At 42.5% G+C, this 14,895-nt stretch overlaps 2 protein-coding genes across 3 annotated transcripts in view; one reads left to right on the top strand and one right to left on the bottom strand.

Moving 5' to 3' along the window:
* Window positions 1-289: 289 nt before the first annotated feature.
* cmklr1 (chemokine-like receptor 1) lies at window positions 290-2,725 on the top strand. The gene is made up of 2 exons (XM_031856490.1): window positions 290-412; window positions 555-2,725. Exons 1-2 carry the CDS (start codon window positions 329-331, stop codon window positions 1,620-1,622), a joined length of 1,152 nt encoding a protein of 383 aa, XP_031712350.1. The 5' UTR covers window positions 290-328; the 3' UTR covers window positions 1,623-2,725.
* A 1,425-nt stretch (window positions 2,726-4,150) lies between these two features.
* Window positions 4,151-14,895, bottom strand: part of wscd2 (WSC domain containing 2) — a 32,796-nt gene continuing 22,051 nt past the window's right edge. For both annotated transcript variants that reach the window (XM_031856471.1, XM_031856470.1), the window contains 7 exons: window positions 14,328-14,442; window positions 11,914-12,098; window positions 9,847-9,968; window positions 9,593-9,767; window positions 8,617-8,781; window positions 8,324-8,524; window positions 4,151-5,976 (listed from right to left, as the gene is read on the bottom strand). In XM_031856471.1, coding sequence (XP_031712331.1) covers window positions 5,624-5,976; window positions 8,324-8,524; window positions 8,617-8,781; window positions 9,593-9,767; window positions 9,847-9,968; window positions 11,914-12,098; window positions 14,328-14,442 — 1,316 coding nt within the window. In that variant the 3' untranslated portion in view covers window positions 4,151-5,623. The remainder of the gene's footprint in view (window positions 5,977-8,323; window positions 8,525-8,616; window positions 8,782-9,592; window positions 9,768-9,846; window positions 9,969-11,913; window positions 12,099-14,327; window positions 14,443-14,895) is intronic.

The following is a 14,895-nucleotide window of genomic DNA, read 5'->3' as shown; positions in this document are numbered from 1 at the left end:
CTAAGAGGGAAGTATAATTTGAATGTGTTCATTAAGATGCTTCTCTTTTCCACGAACCAGAAGAACCTGTAAAATAAAGTGTTCATAGAATTTACTTACCAACAACAGTATGTCTTTTTAATAACACAATCATGTCTATGTATTATGGTTAAATAGGGGGTTTAATATCATTTATTTAATGCAAAGATCTTTCTCAGCCACAAAACAAATGTCATATAATTTGTCCTTTTTAAGATGTCAAAATGCAGTACTGAAAGTATTCATGGGATGGATGTGTTGCGAAACACCTGGTCAGCTGATTGCAGATGGGTTGCGTGGCGTTTCTAACATGTCTAGAGGAAACGACACAGCTCTGTTGACACAAACCTCTGGACACCATCAAGTCAGCAGCAGTGGAAGGTCTGTGCTTCAGGTACGACGGTGTTGTTATAAAATGATTTTGATTCAAAAACATATTCATCTAATGAGCTCTGTTGGAAAATGATGCTAAATGTGATGAAATGCTGGTCGTTTTAAATATTATATTATATTATATACTTTTTAATTTTTCACAGAAATCTCTTAAGGAAGCAATGGAAGGAATGGATTTGCCAGAAGGTTATGATTATCATCAGGACTATAACTACAGTTATGAAACTTCCATTCCACGCGAGGAGCCAGTTTTCCAGCACAAATCGATGTGCATGAAGGAAGTTTTGTGTGTGTTTTTGCTCGTGGTCAGTGTGGTCATCTTTCTGCTGGGCTTCTGTGGAAACGGTCTGGTCATGTGGATTTCTGGCTTCAAGATGAAGAAGACTGTCAACACCACCTGGTACATGAGCCTCGCCATCTCCGACTTCGTCTTCTGCGCCTTCCTCCCGTTCAGCATCGCCAACATGGCGATGGAGAAGTGGATCTTCGGCCGCTTCATGTGCAAATTCGCCTCCTCCGTCATGTTCCTCAACATGTTCAGCAGCATCTTCCTCCTGGTCGTCATCAGCATCGACCGCTGCGTGTCGGTCATGTTTCCAGTTTGGGCTCAGAACCATCGCACTGTCAAAAAGGCGTCCGTCATTGTTTTCATTTGCTGGCTTCTCGCCATCGGGATGAGCTTTCCCTCTGTCATCTTCCGGGAGGTTAGCACCCACATGGGCAGAACCATTTGTTACAACAATTATACATCGTACCAGCACGGTCACAAGGTGGTTGCAGTGAGCCGCTTCCTCGCAGGGTTTGTCGTCCCTTTCGTTGTCATCATCGTCTGCTACTCGATCATCATCCTCAAACTGCGAAGCAACAGGATGATGAAATCCTCTAAACCCTTCAAAGTCATGTCTGCACTCGTCGCTGCTTTCTTCATCTGCTGGCTGCCCTACCACGTGTCCGTCCTGCTCGAGCTCGACCATCAAAGGTACAACCACAACATTTTGGTCACCGGACTCAAAGTAGGCACTCTGATGGCCGCAGCGAACAGCTTCCTCAACCCGGTGTTGTATGTTTTCATGGGCAACGACTTCAAGCAGAAGTTCAAGATCTCCGTGCTCTCAAAGATGGAGAACGCCATGGCAGAGGAAGGCCGCACCACCAGCCGATACCTGTCCAGGTCCAGCTCCATGGATGGCAGAGCTTCCACACACATCTAGAACCCAAACTGTTTCACTCAGGGCAGCCACGTGACATTGAAAATACTGTTTTTCTGAAATGCAATTAACTAACACAAGATGTCAAATATGTATAGATTCACAGTAATAAGCATTTTCATTGCACTGTTCTACTGTCGGCCAGCATGGCACAACACATTATGTAGTGGATGAATCTGAGAGCTTGAGCCAATATCTAAACATGTACTTTACTCACTGTGCACTGCTCGGTGATATCGGTCACATGCAGCAGAAGGAATGTTTTCAGAGCAGTTTGAACTGCAACACGTCGAGGAATTTATTGTTGTCAAATACAGAATGTAAAATACGAAGGATACTTTCTGATAATACATGTATCATTATATTAAGCATTGTCTGAAATTATATTATGCCAAAGGAACATTCAGTGGGCTCCTTTCACAACCAATTAGCGTGTATTGTTTGATCACAAATGGTGGCAGTAGATTACTAATTGCAGATAACATTTGTGAGTCTTTCAGAGCTCGTGCATCGATTTTAATTTTTTTATGGCATTTACTTTGATTAGTGAGACAAGAGAAAATGTGTACAAAAGGAAATAATCTCTTTTTTGCAAATTTGGTGGAAGGGGCTTCAGTGTTTTTGCAGGAAATAGTTGCTCATCAGTTTGTAGATTTGACCTGAACTCAAATATGAAGCACCAGGCCACACAATTGGACACAAACAGAAGATCAGGAAGAAACACTCGCTGAAGGAACAAAGCCAAAGAATTGATTTCTAGTTTCTATTTCTTTTTCTGGCAGATAAAACCTCAGCTGTCCAAAAAGGGATGTTTCAGGGTTTTATTTACGACACCATAGTACGCAATATTTTTGTGTTGCAGCATTACTGTATGTTGTGTCAGACTGACCCAGATACAGTGCAGAAATGGGTGGAGGACTGCTGTTGAGATATGTGCAGTGTAGTTCGTTCTCATGAATCATAGAAATACCGCACACCAAGAATGTATTACCAGGTGACAAAAACAGCGTGTTGGATGGCCTTTAATCTTTATTTCATTTATGACAGCTGTTCAGTGAATGTGATTTGTGCAATACATTTTTTTTTTTTTAATAAAGCTGTAACTATAAAAATCAGCTCTTTGATGTTTTAATTTCTCATTATTGAAGCAAAACGTATTCATTTATAATTCATCCACAGTCATGATGGTATGATCATGATCAGATGACTTTGGAAAACTATGGCACAGAGAGCTTTAATTTGAGAGTCAAGTTGAATTAAGTTTGATTTATTTGAAGTCAAAAAGTGCCAACAAGCATCAGCATTTCACTGGTGCCTCACTTGCAGTAACAAATGCAGACATCACCCCTCTCATTACGAGTAGTGGGACCGCTGCATTTTTGCCAAGACCCTTTGAAGCCTGAAAGAGCAATAAGAGTTCCTCTTGTTAGACATAAAAAAGTAAAGTGGTTCAACATCTCGAGGGTCAAAGTGATTCTTCCCCTGAAGGGTTAAAATGCACAAAAAGAAAAGATTCACGTGCTGTAAACGGTGAGCCTTTTGAACAGAAATAATCTCACTTCCTACAATATAAAATGAATAAGAACCACAAGAATTTTCTTCATGTTGAAACAGCAGAAAGCAGGAGGAAGACCCAGAATGCAGAGATTACTTGAGTCACAGGCAGTGAATCACAATGACACTTGGGCAGAGTTTACCTTTTTTTTTTTTTTTAAGCTTTGTTATTCAAAGTTTTATTGTAACAATTGGACCACGTGCAGCATGTCGGTAGAGACAAAAAGGAAGCTAAAGGGAGATTCTGGACTGGTGAGGTGGTCAGAAAATAAATTACAATGTTGCTCCGTATCTGCTGGATTGTTATAAGGGCAGCTGCGTGCTAACATGTTCGCCAAAGATGTATTTTTTTTTTTTTTTTTTTTTAACTAATCTGTTAGTTGCTACAGATTCAGACATCTTCTTAGCCACATGACGGCATGGCTCTGTGGATGGCAATGCAGTTCAGTCTGCCACTCGCTCCGTCCACCACTCGGTCCAGACTGAAACTTCTCAACAACCATCAGATGGATTGCCATGTTTGTACCGACATTCATGTCCCCCTCAGGTTAGATCCTCTAGTGCCACCAGCAGTACTTTGGTTAACACTCAAACGCCTGCAAAGCAAAGGACATTCCCATGAGCCTGAGCTGTACTTTGTTAATGGTAATTGGAAAATGTGAGCAATGCTAACAGGCTAAACTACAGTGGTGGATATGATAGATTTATACATCATATTCCATTAAAATGTGAAGCTGGTTAACCTTATCTGTGTTGTACAGAAGGTCCATGATGTGCACACTGGACCATAAAACCACTGTAATAACTTTACTTTGACTAATATATTTATATATGTTAGGGTATATTAAGTACACTAAGTACTACTGAATAATAGAGAGACTGTAGTGAGATCCTTGTATAACACATTTTCTCTGATTTTTAAAAACACACAATCATTTTTTTACGTTTCTTCAGAAATGACAGTCGACCATAGCACATAATTTTATGCACTCATTTATTGGGCCTTATCACATTACATTCATTCCATAGAAAATACATTCATTTGTGACACCTATGCTCAGAAAGTGCCGGCTTGTCAATGAAAGCGAGAGCCAATAAAGTTTAAAGCATGTGTTTTAAAAATAGAAACAACTTCTCCGCAATTGCTTGTTGCAATACAAATGTTATCGATGTGTCGGCAATCACTATAAAAATATATTTATATCATTCTGAAAATGGAAGTCAGTTAATGTTGCCTGGCTCTCAGTCACCAGCATTTTATTCATTTATTTGTTTATTTATTTAGCATATGGCATAGCACATTGAGTACCGTTATAAGACGTGCTGCTTGTAGAATTTGAGCAGAATTTTTCACACATTTGTGGAGATTTTTTTTAAAATTATGAGGAGTAAAATAATCACCAGCTTTAACCGTTTCATAGCGCCTCTTACAACAAAGCAATAAAACAAAAACAGTTTTTATTGATGAATACAGTAACTGTCGTAAAATAAATCTATTCTGATCACTACTGCTAACGGTTACCTCCGATCTAAAACTAAAGTGTAACGCCTAATTTCTCCGTGATCTTTGGGGCGAGTGTTGCACAGCAAAGTGCTTTTTGGATTTCTGCATCGAGTCTAGTCTTCAATATGTTTAAGAAAACATATTCACAACTAACATTAGCTTGACATGTGCACTGCACGGCAGAGATAAATAAATGCTGTTGAGATAAATCCTCTTCTCGCCTTGAGTCAGTGCCTTCAAGAGGGATCATTCATCATCTTGAATACGAGGAGCTGATCCTTTACATCATTGAAAACGAGATTCTTCTTACTTCCAGTAAGTTGAATAACTTACAAAAACTAGGAAACACACCGTATCATTATCAGGTAGTTAAAGCCTGCATATTGCATTTTCCCCTCTGACCAAGGGCTCAACGTTTCAAAGTTCTCATGTATAAAATAGTATTATTCTGGAACTGTGATAGCAGCAGAAGATTCATACATTTTACCGTTTTCTTTTCTCATACTTCTCTTTTGCACAAAATAAGCCCATGTATATTTTGGGTCACACTGGCAACAGATCACCCAGCACAGTCCGGTGAGCCTCTCTGTGGTCACAGCCATTGTACCTTCTTCATGTTAAGGCATGGGCTCATGCCCACACAGCACATGTGCATAGAGCAGGAGAAAGGAGTGCTTTTCATTTAGCCAAAGAGAAAAACAACCTCTGCAGTTAAAACTGCCTCTTTTATTAATGCATGAAGCTGCTGAGGTTCAACAGAAAAAGAAAGGAACATGAATAGAAAATCAAAATAAGAGGACAAAGAAGACTGCTTCAACCTATGTTCACAGAAAAATAATTGAGAAAACTTTTCCAGTAACATAGTCCTACAAAGTATGGTGCGGAGTCTGTTGACAACAGTCCAATTAAAGGAGGGGAAGAAAAGAAAATGAGGGGATCACGTATATCATCTTGGCATATATTCCTCTGGAACTCCAGACATGTTCCTTTTCCTCAAGGAAGAGTCTACTGTTCTGATCAGTTCATTGATGTTCGCTCGCATTTCTGGAGTATAGGGGTCATACTCGAGCTTTCGTAGCCCCGACCGCTTAAAGTTCCCATCCTTCTGGCCCTCGACGCAGAGAAGGCGGTCCTCGGAAACCTTCAGACCCAGAAACTGCACCATTCCCTTCAGCTGGGAGAACAGGCCCCTCTTCACATTCTCAAAGTGGACCACGTGGACGATCTTCCCAAAATTCAGCCAGTCCAACGTGTGGGACGCCCACCAAGGGGCATAGTTCTTCACAAACTCAGGCCACTCTGCAGGACAAACAAGAATGAAAAAGATATAAAAAACGAATTAATTAAGTCGTCAAATTGGGGACTGAATGGAGTTGAAGTGAGAGTCATGATGGCCAAACACTGACGCAATTTAGCTTGAGGAGTGTGACGCAATTTACGGCGGTGTACATGAAGTCATTTCTGAAAGAATTGGAGAGTAAAGTGGACATTCTTGGTTGTCAGTCAAACTCGCAGCGGTACTGTAGAAAAAGCCTTTGCTTGCAACTTTTACTCATTGATAATCTACCGGCCCATAAAAGCGTCTGCTGGCAGGAGCCGTGCTGCATTAGCAGCAACACATCTTCACTGTTGTCATTAAAGTTTAAAGCCTGCTGAGTTTGCAGTGCTGTCTCAGAAACCAATGAGAGAAGCACAGTGGACAGAATATTAGATGCTGCATCCGAAAACACAACCAGCGGTAGAGAGACGCTGAGGAACTGCCGGGTCTGTTCTCCTTGTTGTCAAGCTTTCAAAAGCAGCCAGAGCTTAAAATAAGAAGGAGACAAAATAAGTGCAGTTCTACCGTGAACATCCTGTTCGGCTAATGTTTGACTGAATATCAGATTTAGTTAAGATACTTAAGTTCTTATTAGAAGGGGGTTGACTTTAAAAAAAAACCACATAAAGGGGTTTATGTAAGAGCCTTTAAATAAAGCCACCTGATAACACTGAAACACAACAGAGCACTTTGTAAAAGGACATGCCCTCCAAAATGCGTTACACTTGCCCCGGAGTTGACTTTACGGGGCCACACTGGAGGGCGTCAGCGTCAGTAGCATCATCTGAGCCCCTGAACACAATGTCACGCTGACTCTCAAACTGGATCCTCTCGCTGCATTGGAAGTGGCAGCTGTCAGAAAGCTCTTCTCTGAACTGATGTCGCTGCATCATCTCCCCACCGACAGGAGGAGTGAGCATGCATTGGAAACGGCAGGCCGAATGTGCTGATGTTTCCACAAAGAGAGACAACCGCTGGGTCGGCAACTCTCCGGCCTCTGGAGAATTGATTTCAGCCTTGAAGGAAGTCAGCGAGGCGGTATGCCGACCAGACAAAACCAGTTGCTGTGGTTACCGAGACACACTAAGTGAATGAGCTAAAGCTGAATCTGCATGAAATATAAATACATCTCAGTAAAGGGCATGCCGTCATATAGACAAAGGGTTACTGCAGCCAGGGGTTTCATTTCCTTAAATGATGCCATGAACAAACCTTTTTAAACTCAACTCGACTAACGACACATCACTGAACGTTTCACATTGCAGTGAGACTACATGTCCAAATGGTCTGAAAGTGACAACTTAAGTCTAACAGTTTTACCCGGTGACACAACTCATGATCTGGCCCACAGGGACTAAGGTTGTTGTTGTTGTTGGCTAATTGTTTCGTTTCTCATTTTGATATCGTGTTGGGAATGGTTTTAAATCGTGTTGTGCTCTTTGTGCTCAACCACATCAGTTTATAAGGTCAAAACCAAAACAGTGTTTATTGCTCGTTTCCTCAAATTCCTAACCCTTCTACGTCATCGTAGACTATTTCTCAATTCTTTTATTATTACCACATACTAACAGTGACCACATTGGTTTTCATTTATTTTAATTCAGTAGGCCTGGAGGGCTTTTCTGATTGTATAAGATTAAAACTGCTGAGGAACAACAGTGTAAAGACTCATTTGTCCTGCAGCTGGATCGATTTTGGCTTTATGTTCACAGATTCCTACATTTCGCCTCGTAAACTGAAAACTCTATCTCAACTCTCTTGCTTATAGTTTACAAAAATATGTTTACACAAACGTCTTCAGTTTGTGTGTTTAAATCACAACACAGGGTGCATTGTTACAAATACTTTGCCGTACAGTGGCCAGTGTTGTAGTACTCGATCGGCCTCAAGACCACTTTTTGAAGGTCTCGTCTTGAATTCCACCGCATTTTCACTCTGTCTCGGTCTCTGATTAAGATCGCTAAACTGCCTGTTCACTTCTGGGTTTGCTCAAAGAACACAAAGGAAGATTCCCATACATCAATTTCCACAAGACATTTCTCGTGGTGCACTTGGCAGTAAAAGAGGAGAACCTTTATTTGTTTTCTGTGGGGAATGCGGATCTTCCAGATCAATGTGAAGAGTGCGTATATGGTTTACACGTTCCACATTTTATGGTCAGTGTGACCTGCAGTGTGGTACTCGTACTGGTCTTTGTCTTTACTCGGTCTCGCCCTGCCTAGGTCTTGGTTTTGACTTGGTCTCAACGTCTTGGTCTTGTCTCTGTCTTGATACACTCTGGTTTAGGTGGTCTTGACAACAACACTGTTACTGGCTACAGCCGCTCACCTTTCCCTTTCCAGTGGGCCTGAGAAGCAAATCCAATGTGTCCGCCATATTTTCTGTTAAATTCAGCCATGAGGGCTTTGTAGGGGTTTCGGATCATGAGGACGCTGGAGTCGAAGGATTCGATCTCCTTCTTGCCGCTCTCGTGCGTCTTAATGCAGACCGTCCTGCCACTCCGCCAGTGGTCCCGCTCCCCTTTAAATCCTGTGAAACAACGACAATCCCACAGTGGATACATTTAATCCACAGATACGTCGATGAATATGTTTGTGAACCAGATGAATGTCGGTGGCTACCTTTATTGTAAAGGGAGCCATCAAAGTAATAGCTGCCAGTGTAGAAACCAGTGGCGAGTTCTATCAGGTGGCGAGCCCAGGTGTTGCCGGCTCCAGGGAAACTGGCGAGGGCCACCAGCTGCTTGGCACGAATGGGAAGGAAGTGCCGGTCCATGCAGCGCTTATCTGACAAAACACAGAGATGGAGAGAATTTATTGTTATAGATTTGTTTTATATATAGAATTAGTGAAACAATCGACAGTGATAAACATGGGCAAGATATGTGACAGTGCCTTGAAATGTGGGGCGAAAGACAGTGCAAAGTATTTGACAAGTTGCTCAACACAATCGAGCTTCGAATAGACACTGAAAGTGAGTCACTTCCTGCTTATTGACTTATTTAGTAATAACAGGCTGAAGACAAACACGTTATGTTGAAACAATGGAAGTTTTGTGGCAAAGATATTTAACATCACTGGAGAAAAGGTTCAGAAAATACAGGCATGGAGACACGTTCTGGTGTTATGTTTTGTTCTGCGTGGGTTTCCTCTTCAGCCCAAATTGCCTAACAATGCCCACTCACTGACATTAAAGTGTGACGTTAAGATATAACAGATTTCAGAGAACAATTTGTCCAAAATGTTTACATAAAGTTCACCTCCCGCTGCAGCTTGTTTTTGTGTTTTTGTTTACTGGGCTCTGTGTTTTTCCTGATCCAAGCTGCAGCTGTCTGCTGCGTTGACAGCTCTGACAACAAAAATGCATATCCTAGAGATAAAAATAATCTAGATCAAATAAACAAAAAGTAGGTTGCAAAACATTTCTATATTAGATGGATGATTGTCAACACTTTATATAAAGTCAGGTATTTGCTAGTTTAGAAGAATATAGAATCAGCATATTCACTCTTGGTCTATGTATTTCCTGCACACGGTGGCTGACATGACTCATTCCAATGCGCCCGTTTATATGCGGCTGTGAGCCACCAGACGTTACCTTGAACCTGTGTCTGGTACACCACAAAGTACTCGTCGTTCCCGCAGCTCTCGAACTCTTCCCCATGGCAGCGGTTGAGACACATGCCCTCGTCCTCCGGCTCATGAAGGGAGAAGAGAGAAGTCGGGAAGCCGCAGTGACACCGATCTCCAGCCAGGACGGCCAGCGTTTTCTCCTGAAATACAGCCGCCATTAAACACTATAGACACATTCAGGTGTACAAATGTACAATGCATGAATCCAAACACCCTCACCCTCTCTGTGCACATGTCCACACATTTGTCCACAGACATGTTTTGGATGACCGCGCTGAAGGGAAGTGCCAGAGTGACATTCTCTGGCCTGTTGAAACACCCTTTGAAAATGGCACTGCCATCTGAAACAGACAGAACAACCCAAAATGTTATTCACCAATAGGAAGAAGAAAAATAAATAAAACAAACACTTTTTATGGTTACTGAGCACAGCTTCCATCAAATTGGCCTCTATTTACTGACCCTGATGAAGAGATCCCACTGGGACTCTCTCCAGTCTACTGAGGCCCTGACCTGCCAGCGGCGTCAGCCAATAGCAGCTCTAACATCCCTGCTGTGTGTGGATGACCTTTTAATCTCAGATCCTAACTCTGGTCGGATGGACAGACCATAAATCACGACAGCAGAGAAGAGCTGCTTCTTTCCTTCGCAGTAAGTTGTTAGTTTAGCTGTAAAATTCGGTGTCGTACTTTTTTCTTTGTTGCTGTTCTTTGAACTGCTACTCCTGCACACGCATCTGAATTACAGAATGATTGGACCACTTTTTTCCAATGAACAATCGAAACGGCGTGAAAAGAAAAAGTGGTTTTAAATCACGATTGAACTGTTGTCATATTCCACCTGTTGTGAGCAGCATTGCTTCATTACAGGTTGAAAACCGCTGTTACAAGTCACTGCAGAAGAAAACCTTAATTTCAGCCTGTCAACATGTCAGCCGTGCTGATGTCAACACAAAGCGCTCAACTGACTGTTAAGCATTTACAACAGAGGAAGAACACTAAAAGCTTTTTACTGTGACACCACGATGAAAACCACCGGTAGCCATATTTGTGTATCTCATGTTTTATTTATTTTTGACCTTTTTCCCCAGACTAAAAGTCTCATTTATAATGTCACGTCCTTGCTCTCTTTATTTCCCTGCAGTATATCTTCGCTGCATCCTCTTTCTAGTTGCCCTTCTTTGCCCTCGCATGTGGCAGAGCTTTTTAAATCAACCTGAGATGCTTTTTGTTTGCGCTCCGTTGACGAGCATCACCCGTATGCAGCGTTCAAACGTTCTCCTCAAACAAGGTCTCGAGCAAATAATGACATCACTGATGAAAACGCATAGTTGAGGGAAATGTAGGAGAACATAATCTGGGTTGTATAACAACGAGGCAAAGGAAATAAATGCACAATAATATTTTGCAGGATTATCATAGCAGTTAAGTTTTGCGGAAAACACTCAACCATGTGACTGGGATGGCCTCCAAGTGGTGAAAACCACAAAACAGCCACCTCGACACATTTCCTGCATTTCCTCTTTGATGTTCACATGATGGCGATCGGGGTCAGAGGTGAATACACAAACATGAAGAGCTTATTCAGCAGTCTGACGGCAAACAGAGGAAAGAAAAGCAGAAATGAAAATAATAATAAACAAACATCACTGAACTGGACGAGGACAGTAAGATCATTTAAATTGAACGGTGCTTAACTATTCGCCGTAGATGTGTGTACTAACTCTTTCCTTTCACATTAGCAGGTTGTTTCTGAGAAGCAGTTGGCAGATAAAGAAAAAGGAAGAGCAAACAGAAAAGATGTAAAAAGTTCCCAAACCCCGTGGTGGGGACTTTTTTTTTTCTCAAGATTTTGAACAAACTACCTCAACACAGATCTTTTTCACTTCTGTTAATCAGCCCTTCACTTCAATTCCGTCGAGTATTCCAGCAGCAGTGAGAGTTAAGGATGCAGACCACGGCTGGCTGGGCTACGTAGGGAGCACAGCTCTCCGGGGAAAGAGGTGAACACAACCAAGCAGCCTGCTACCAACTCTGTGGCATTAACCCAAAATAAAATTCATATTTTTCCTTGGAACAGCCTGGCTTGTTAAGATTTCTGAATCAGAACAGCATCTTGGTGCCTCAGTGGATACTGTTGATATATACACAGGTCTGCTCATTCTCAGCTCGTGGACATCAATACCAATGTTCACCAGGGCTGTCCTCCACTAAAGAAATTCTCAGTTGACGAGCAATACGATTTTTCTGTTGTTTTTTTGTTGTTGTTGCAGAGTGTCAGACTCACAGCGGCGTGCCGACTCCTGGCTCAGCTCCAACCTATAGATGGACAGTCGGTTGGCTCCTCCGCACAGGTTGCTCTTCTCTCCTTTACACTCCATGTTGCATTCGCTGTCTGAAGCATTGGGAGCCTGGATCTTGTGACCGCAGTAGCACTCTGCTCCGAACTCCAGACCTGCGTACATGTACCCTCTGGAGGGAAGAGAAAGGGGAAAAAAAGCATTAGCATCGTTAGTGAAGGAGAGACAGGGAGAGGTTGAAGTGATTGGTCTGAGCCTTCATGACATTTTCTTAATCCTTCACAGGCCAATGCAGATTAGTATGCGGACCAGTAATCAATAAAACCAAGCAAATGGTGCACAGAGGATAGAAGCAAAGATGAGAACACATCCAAACGTTACTCTGGAATAACATCTCTCTCTTTGGTGAAGATGCTGTGAGACTCTTGAGGCAATTATTCATCTACTGAATCCATCAACAGAAGGTCTCTTCTCTCCCCTCTGTTGCTGCGTGGAGGATTGGACTCCCAAGAGGCCTTTTGGTTGCAATTAGAGGTCCAACACGTCCCTCGCACAGGACAAATCCCCTGGGCTGTCAATCAAACCCAAACTTCTGTGCTCTGCTATGTGCTGTTGCCCCTAATTTGTTTGTCTGTTCCTATTAACCCGCTGCTCTGGGTGAGGAGGCGAGCAGGCTGCGAGATCCAAGAGGAGGAAGCAAGCTGAAAAAAATCTCTCTCTCTGCTCCTATTCTCTGCTCTGTGAATCAGTGATGGGTGTAATTCAATGCATTCGATAGAGCCGTCTCTGGTATTCCACAGGGAGTGAAAAGAGGTGATAGAAAGATGGGTGAGGTAGCAGAGAGAGGGAGATAGGATGTGAGGAAACGAGAGACATATGGATGATAGGAGCAGAGAGATAAATGCTTTGCAAAACTGGTGCATACATAACTGTTTTTTGTGTTTTAAACCTGTACAAACTCCTGGATTGGATTGTTGTGCTAATACGAGCAAATTTGGATTATAATGTTAAGAGCACCAGTTCTGGGAAGGCCTTCCCAGAAGTTTGGAACCTGGCTGCAGGTATTTGCTCCCATTCAGCCAGAAGAACATAATTGAGGTCGAGCATTGATGTTGTTTTGGCTCACAGTCGGCTCTCCTGTTCAATCATCAAAGGCGTTACATGCACGGCTGGACTATTAACCAGGAAAAGCAGGCAGCTACCACAGCCTCAAAGAATTGTCAAAGGTTTTGCGCTCTTGAAACCAGGCTTTTCAAAAGAGTTTCCAGTGTGTGTGTGTGTGGCTAAAAGTAGCAGTATCATTTCATAGAATAATTGCCAGCACACTGAGAAAAAGGAGAAAGAGGCTCTTGATTGATTCCATGTGCAAAGAGTGACACAAAATAAGAAAATGTGACTAAAAGTGTCACCATTGTATCCCCTTTTGAACGTGGAATATATTGATTGTTATGCATCTCAAGAGCCTCCTTCATTGTCCCCGGCTCCTCTAGTCCATGTCGACGTGTCCTTGGGCAAGACAGTTAACCCCAAATTGCTCCTGAAGGCTGTATGAATGGGTGTGAATGTGAGTTAGTCCTGATGGGCGGGTGGCACCATGGTAGCCACTGCCATCAGTATATGAATGGGTGTGAATCTGGAGGCCAGGCAAGTTCCTCCACATCAAAAACAACTATTTCTTTATGGACCAATGGGGGGCATTGATATGTTGAAACAGGAAAGGGGCCTCCAACAAACTGTTGACACAGAGTTGTTGGAAACACACGTTGCCTCAAATATAATGAAGGTTTCCCTTCATTGGTACAAAAAGAGCAAAGCCCAAACCAAGAGAAACAGCCTCTGTCCACGAGTACACAATAGGGGCGTCCATATATTTTTGGCCGTATAGTGTATTTTAGTTGGACGGTAATGTTATTCTTTAGTGTAGTGTTTTCATCATAAAACCCATGATTGACATTACAGTCTCACCCTAGGGCACATGTAATGGCTGTCCTGGAGCTTTTGATCATACCACATCATCTTAGATTCATAGATGCTCAGATTTCCCTTTTTTCAGTGTAATTTAAGTCAAGTTTTGATAAATGCTGTCTCCAAATGAACTGTGAAACTCAAAAACTGTGAAAACTCGATAATGTGATACGACTGAAAGCTCGTGAAGAGGACGTTATTTTGCACATCAAGACATATGTTGATGTTAGTATATGTGACAGGCCCGTGTTAGTCATTAACCAGATCAATCGGATCTGTGACTCTGGCTCCAAATGCCACACATTAAACATTTGAATCGATATCTGGGGTTTTTAATTTCCACATCAGCTCTACTTTTATTCATCAGCCTGACAGTAGAAGTAGAGAAGAGATGATATCTAATGGAGTACGGTGCTTTTGTTTGCTGCTGTCATACCTTTCTGCACAGTTGTCCTGGCAACGAAATACAGTCATTTTTTTGTAGTCATAAAAGGAAACTCCTCTCAGCGCTCTTTTCTGTGTGTCGTCAGTGTAGCAGCCGAAATACTTTGCTGAAAAAGAGAAAACATACACGTTAGTTATCGAGAAAGACGTTTCACGTCGGCCACAAAAGAGTAGAAGGTGAGCTGTCCTCAACAGGATCTTCCTCACATGCCACACAGTGTAGTAACGGAGCACACAAGGAGTCCAAAGTGGGGCAGAATCTTTAATTATTTATAAAGGCACACATCCCCTTCTAGTGGCTTGTAGCTGTAACTGTCATCTCTCTGCATTTGTTCCAGTAGTGTGTGTGGGGGTTGGGCTTCAGTGCACCTCTGCAGAGGGATACCGCAACCCTTCAACAGCTTCTTCCTTCTCATTAGCACACTGTCTCTGTTTAACCGAGCTGCACAGGCTCCACTCTACCTTTTAACAAACATCTCACCATCTGTGCTGTGCCATTAACCCTCTAAGCCTCCGATGATGGCTGAACGAGTCCCGGTCCCCCCCCCCCCCCCCCCCCC

Source organism: Anarrhichthys ocellatus, unplaced genomic scaffold (assembly GCF_004355925.1).
Source record: "Anarrhichthys ocellatus isolate YVR2014 unplaced genomic scaffold, GSC_Weel_1.0 scaffold17, whole genome shotgun sequence".
Classification (NCBI taxonomy): Eukaryota; Metazoa; Chordata; class Actinopteri; order Perciformes; family Anarhichadidae; genus Anarrhichthys; species Anarrhichthys ocellatus.
The sequence above is the reverse complement of the archived record's forward strand: the minus strand, read 5'-3'. Positions and strand labels throughout refer to the sequence as shown.